The sequence below is a fragment of the Tremella mesenterica genome, assembly GCF_000271645.1.
Source record: "Tremella mesenterica DSM 1558 unplaced genomic scaffold TREMEscaffold_1, whole genome shotgun sequence".
Lineage (NCBI taxonomy): Eukaryota > Fungi > Basidiomycota > Tremellomycetes > Tremellales > Tremellaceae > Tremella > Tremella mesenterica.
In genome coordinates this window covers 4,898,134-4,904,729 of record NW_006711225.1, presented here as the reverse complement: position 1 = coordinate 4,904,729, position 6,596 = coordinate 4,898,134, and the positions used below count along the sequence as shown (strand labels likewise).

The 6,596-nt window shown below is 47.4% G+C and overlaps 3 protein-coding genes across 3 annotated transcripts in view; 2 read left to right on the top strand and 1 right to left on the bottom strand.

The window, feature by feature from the left end:
* Positions 1-896, top strand: part of TREMEDRAFT_67347 (uncharacterized protein) — a gene marked incomplete at both ends in the record, with an annotated part of 1,413 nt that extends 517 nt beyond the window's left edge. Inside the window, 2 exons of the mRNA XM_007001885.1 lie at positions 314-437; positions 745-896. Of these exons, the coding sequence (XP_007001947.1) occupies positions 314-437; positions 745-896 (276 nt within the window). The remainder of the gene's footprint in view (positions 1-313; positions 438-744) is intronic.
* A 2,703-nt stretch (positions 897-3,599) lies between these two features.
* On the bottom strand, positions 3,600-4,324 carry TREMEDRAFT_56196 (uncharacterized protein; the record flags this gene model as incomplete). Its single annotated transcript, XM_007001032.1, has 1 exon — positions 3,600-4,324. A coding segment is annotated over exon 1 (559 nt), but the record flags the coding sequence as incomplete, so codon positions are not given.
* A 1,383-nt stretch (positions 4,325-5,707) lies between these two features.
* The window catches only part of TREMEDRAFT_70962 (uncharacterized protein), a 5,373-nt gene continuing 4,484 nt past the window's right edge, over positions 5,708-6,596 (top strand). The window contains exon 1 of the mRNA XM_007002016.1: positions 5,708-6,566. Coding sequence (XP_007002078.1) covers positions 6,195-6,566 — 372 coding nt within the window. The 5' untranslated portion in view covers positions 5,708-6,194. The remainder of the gene's footprint in view (positions 6,567-6,596) is intronic.

Here is a 6,596-nt window from a genome sequence, read left to right as displayed (position 1 = left end):
AATTTTCCTTTTTTTTTCTCCCCCCCCCCCCCCCCCCCCTACTACTGCTTCTTCTTCTCTCTCCCCTCCTACTGCTTCTTCTTCTTCTTCACCCCCTCCCACTGCTTCTTTTCCTTTCCTCCCTCTTACTGCTTCTTCTTCTTCTTTACCCACTCCTACCGCTTCTTCTTCTTTACCCCCTCTTACTGCTGGTTCTTATTTGCCCCCCTGCTACTGCTTCTTCTCATGTACGCCCTCCTGATTGTTTCTTCTTCATTCCCTTCTCCTGCATTTTCTTTCAAAAGAAATAGAGAGTCATAATCTAACATTCAAGGTTCATCACGTTGATCAACATCTCATTTTCACTTCTGGAACTTGCAAAGCTATCGTCGCGGGTGAAGAAAAACAAGTTCAGGCTGGTGATTTGGTCATTGTTCCTCAAGGTACTAAACATAATTGTCAGTTGATGTTTTCCTTTTCCCCTTCTCTCCTTTTCCTCTTTTCCCCCTTTCCACCTTTCCCCTGCAACTGTTCCGTACTCCCCGCTTCAACCATCTGGACGTCCCCCCATTCCCATGGAAGAGATGGTTTATATCACTTTATTTCACTCGTCCACCACCTTACGATCCTCAGGATGGCATGTATCCTCCGGGTTTATATCCAAAAATACGTGTACCAAATGAACGTGTCTCATGTGGAATACCAATCAACTTCGTTTGCCAAGATGTGACTCACATTAAATGGTGAAAACTGATCAATCTGCAGTCATCAACACTGGCCCCACACCTCTTTGCCTTTTCACCATTTACGCACCGGCAGAACATGATCCTAAATCCGTACATAAGACTAGAGAGATCGGTGATGAAGCGGAAGAAAAAGGACAAGATGAACCTCCTTCTTGGGCCAAGAGGGATTAATCAACTTCCTACACCTTTCCTCGCCTTTCCTTCGTCACCTTCACCAGACCACGTATGTACGTAAGACACGTAGAAACGCTAGCTATGAAACATGTAAAGAAGTAAAGACGCTAGCCATGGAATATTTCAGCGAACGAGACAAAGATGAGACACGGAGCATGTAAAGAAGCAAAGATGGTACAAGCAACATGTAAAGAAGAAGAATAAAGTCAAGTCAGATTCATCATGCATATGTACACTTTCGTATCACATTCATAAAAATCTATTATCTCCATCCACAGACCACACTCGCCGCATTGAGTATGACGATATGATGATAATCGACATGTGTGTGTCAGATATACAATAAACGTGATCTTACACCGCATTGGGGAACAAACGTTTAACGTCTAAAAAAGTAGATTCTGCTACTCCTCTTCTGGCGAGAGCACGGAGTATGAGTCGAGTTTGTGCTAAAGAATGTTCTAATTGACTTTTCGGACTAATACCTGCTCGTTCTGCCAATCAGCCCGTATTCAATCTACTTCACTCGGCTCTTTCCCTCTGTCAACTGGACAAGGAATCCATCTCTACTCCCTTCGCTATCCTCCTCATTGTCTGATGTGATTCGACACTATTGATATTATCTTTTCCACATGAGGCAAATCGACAAAAATAAAAGATTTGTCTGTTTGACTGAGTTGGACACCGTATCATTGAACAACATGGACTATTACCCAATACAGAAACGGAGGAAATAAAGGAGATGAAGTAGGAAACAGAGAAGAGATTAAAAGAAAAACACTCCATATTACGACTACAGACAAACAGATGATGATATTGTCTCAACGATAACTGGAGCAGTGGAAGAACATGAACAAAAAAGACTCACCCCTTACAAAAGTTAAAAACTCTTCAATAGCTTCTTTCCTTTTTTCTTCCCACCAAACCCATTCTTCATCCTCAACTTTTTCTTTACTAATCAACCCATAAGCTTTTTTCAGTAAACTCATCTCTGACTTGGTCCAACGTTCTTTCCTACTGTACGCTAATAAATCTCTTCCGAACTCCAATGCGATATCTTCCGATTCATCTTTAGTCAATTGTTTTGTATTTTCTGCCTTTTTCAATTGATCCCCTTGAGTCTCTGTTACTTCTTTTCCTTGTACAACTTGGTCCTCTATAATTGACGTGGAAGCATCAACATTACTTTCGTTTATATCTTCGTTCACTCCGGATTGACGATCGTTCTTATTGAGAAAAACTTCTACTTCCATAACACTTTTCGTATTCTCAAGGCCATCGTCATGACCTTCATCGACGTGAGAAGATTGGTCAGTGTCAGAAGTAGAAAGGGAGACTGGTGAATATAAATAATATCGTTTGACTCGTAAGACGAAATCCGCCACTAAGATCTTGTGAAAGAATGATCGAGTGGAACTTGAGGCGAAAGTCGCAGCCCATTCTTCTAATGGGATCGTTTCGCTCACCATGTATGTAGGACGACGAAGACAACGTTGAATTATTTGAATGAGAGAAGGTACTGACTTATCTACTACTTCTCTAGTGATAACTTTAGAGTCGGTAAAGGAAGATGATGAATTGGTAGGGTTTGTCGAACTCGATGTAGTGTCTCGTACTCTCTCCAAAGAAGACGGGACGTCAACGTCGGCTAATCCTGACGATGTATTTCCGATTTGTGGTGCTGGTGAAATGGTTTCATCCGACGTTATATTCGTCGGTACTGCGGAGGGGGGACCAGCGAGTGAGTTCGAGGATGTAGCTTCAGAATCAGGTTTGGAGGCAGGAGGTAACCAAGATCTTTTAATCATCGTAGTTTTGACCATGTCCAAAGAAGAAGAATGACCCTCATGTTTCAGATAATTCAATACCCAAGCGGCCATAGTCCTTTCCCCCGCTTCTCTCAATGGTGACGTTTTCGGTAACGTGTCCAAGATAGATACTGGTTCCGGTTCAGTTTTAGGTTGAATTATCGTGGTCGTACTGGGACCGGGACGGTTGACGTTATCAATTTTAACAGCGCTTGATCCAGTTTCAGGTCTGCTTACTAAATCGGTCAACGTCGTACTCGTTCCGGCTGAAACTATCGGAGGAGTGTTTTCGATGTTTTCTTTAACTCGGATACGTTCCGCTGGGATATTGTTCGAAGGGAGTTGAATTGGACGAGTCTTCTGAATGACGAGACGGGGGACAAGTTCTGGCATTGGAGCAAACTTGGTAACGGAATTGAAAATGTCGTCTCGTCTATCACGTACCAGAGAATCGATGTCGAACATGAATGGACCGCACAGGTTCACCATGACTGATTCTTTAGGTGTTCGAAGACCGATAGCGGGGTATAGACCTTTGCCGAGACGAGAGAAACACCAGCCTGGTCATTAGTCATGTTCTCTTGAAACATTTGGCACGGGGTTTTTTTTTCAGCCTGGAGGCACAATGCCACAATGCCATGTGGTGGTAAAACTCCGGGTGCAAAGGAGAGGAGAGGAGAAGATATACGCACCCATCAGTTTCCCATTTTTCGTGAAGAATGCTTTGCCTGTGGTGAAGTCTACGCCGCAACCGACCGTGTCGCCAGCTGAAGATCAGTCATATGTACAACAACGCGATCATTGTGAAGAGGGATGGGCGAAGGGGTAAGGTGGTGAAGAGAACAACACTCACTGCCCCATTTCTCCGAAAACGTCTTTCCCTTACCCGATCCTTCGAAACTCATCCCATCATCCGCATGCCACCCATAACTACCATCATCCCATCCGACCAGCCGTCCGAGATGAACCGCGGAGGTCGAAACTCCCAAGCTCATGAACCCTTGTTCGCCCTGATCCAAAACCTCTATCTCGTAGTAGTAGATACCACATTCCACCGGAATATGTCGTGTCGTCCGTAAAGACGACGCGTCAGAGTCATCTCCTGCAGGTAAAGGGTGGAGCGTGAAAGTGATGACATGTCGAACGCCTCCATTGGGCAAGATCTTCGGGACCAAAGACAAATGGGAGTGACGATCGGGCATGTCAAATTCGGTGGGCAAGGCGATCGACGGATCCGTAGTGGTGTACGATAGGTACGAAGGACGAGAAGACTCAATAATCATAGGTTTTCCCGTCGTGAATCGAGGTCGTTTGAGAGGTCGTTCATCGGACTTCTTCTCTATTTGAGTAGATGCTTCCTCTTCTCCCTCGTCCTCTCTCCTACGCCTTCGACTCCCAACGACCAAGACAGGTGAAGGCTGTTCTCGAGAAAGGTTGGTAGGCGGTAATCCACTCATTGACTGGACTCTTCTCAATGACGTCGCTTCTTCTGCTCTGATGGCAGCTTCGCGAATCCGTGCTAACTCAGCTTGAGCTTCATCCCGTGCCATACTACTCGGACGTCTTCTGTTGTTTCCACCGCGAGTCAGAGTGGTATTGGATGATCCACCCGTCCTCCCCCAGGCGTCCCCGTTCATCTCTGCAGGCACATCACGAGTGGCATAAATATAACCCCTATTGTCCGTCCTTGTTACCCAAGCATCATCTTCTAGGAACTCTGTATCGCTCGAGGGATACATTTCGTCGTACGGTATGACTTCATCTGGGTCATACGCTGGTTGTACGTGGCTCTGGGGCCTAGAACGTCTGGGAATCGGTTGTCTTGTTCGAGGTCGAGGAGCCAGGCCGGTCGGACGATCATTCGGTGGTGGAGCGGCGGAACGTCGAGAAATGATTTCTCTCCACCGTGGGGGTCCGACATTGGGTTGATCGAGTATATCCAAAAGAGGGTCGGTAGGGGATAGAGGAGGTGTTTCGCGGTCGGCCGCAGCGAGTTGTGGAGCTGAATTCGAGAAACGTATAGCGCTGGGGGCAACAGTGCCCAGAGGTGGAGCTATTGAAGTCATGTATCTTCGACGGAGTGGATTCTGTGCATTTGATAATCGAGGGGGATTCTCTGGTGCATCCTGTCGACGAGCTTCGACAAGTAGCTCGTCAAGTGTGAGCATAGGCGTGAGTCGTTGAGGCGTCGAGTTGTCTCCGTCAATCGCTCGAGCTGTCTGGACAGGGAGCACAGGAGAAAATTCCCGTCGAACATTTTCGTCCGCGCCGGTGTCAGAAGATGTAGCCTCTTGGGCAGGTACTACACCAGAGTTTGAAGGACCATCACGCATTCCATCAAATATATCAGCCTCACGTCGTCTTCTCCAGGGCGGTGTGTGTTCCATCGGTGGGAAGACGTGGTAAAAGTTCAATTCATCGAGAGGTTCTTGAGGATCCACATCGTTCGTATCCCATATTGATGGTTGAGCTTCTGGGCGTGGCGAGCGTGGATTACGCGCAGTAGCGGCTAGAACAGAGGCATAGGATCTGGGAGGTGATCGTTCTCTTCCAAGGTAAATGTAGGGATCGCCACGACCCGGAGATTCCGAGCGGCGAGAGGGCATATTAGAGGCTGATGGTTCTTGACGAGTCGTAAAAGTCGAAGAACCCAGGGCGATTCGCATGAATTTCTGGTCTCACTAACAGGCGATTCAATCTGTGGGGAATAGATGCACCTTTTGCTGAGGGAAGTGATGGGGACGAAGATATAGGAGACGAAACAGAATGAAGTAATAGTTTGTGAAAGAGAGAACAGAGGAAGAAGGGGAGAACGAGAACAATGTGACAGCAGGCGGCGGCGTTCGCCACTTTGGAAGAATTAGTATTGCATTAGTAAACGAATAGTAATGGGCATTAGTAAGTTCGGGGCTAGCGAGCTGCTTCCCTGAACGACGGGCTGGCCGCGGTTTCAACTACATCTTGTCCAACACACATCTAAGTTGACTCCTCTCTTGACTCATCTCCCCCACGCATCCATCCCAGCTTTAAGGTTCTCAAGTATATAGCTGTGTACTCTTTTCCACCCGTCTGGATCTTAGGTCTCCATTATAAGCCCTTCTGGCGCCTGGCAGCTTTTCTCCCTAAGCTTGGCGAATCAACCGTTACGGCTCTCGAGAACCCTTCCATTGCACTCATCCCCCCGATATCGACTATCTCCAGTACACTCGCATTCAACGCCATTGATCGGTCCATTCCATCGGTTGCTGGGAATATTCTTCCGTCTCTCTCCAGTCATTCCGTTGGCTGTCGTACACCCCTCTGTCATCTTGTCAACTCTCATTCCCTGTAGCTCCATCTCGCTGGATAAGATTCACTTATCCTCCTACCGCTCTTTGCCGTCTGGACCAACTCGTCTGCTCGGCGTAGAGTCTCATAGGTCTCCTCGAACCACAACGTGACCTGATACACCTCGGATCATCTTCTCCTCTCCTATACGCTCAACGTCATGAGCTTCAATCGTCCACAACGTCGAGCCGCTCAAACTCACACCACCTACGCCGAGGATAGTGACGTTGACGCCGATGGCGAGTTTGATCCTGAGCCAATTCACGTCCCTCAGGATGATGAAGGACATTACGAAGATGACAGTAAAGAACATATCACTCGATCCGGTCGACATGCGAAGCGGCCTGAACGTTATCATCCCGAAGACGACAATTTCATCTCCAGTCCCCCTGAGCCTTCGCGGAGGAACAGTCGCAAATCCAAGAAGTCGTCCGGCAGGAGGCGAACCCATGACGATGAAGATGACGGGATGAATGCTCCACACTTGATGGAAGACCGTCCTCGACGTATGACTCGACATTCCGCTGGATCGGTCGGTGTGATGGCTTACGCGAATGGCGAA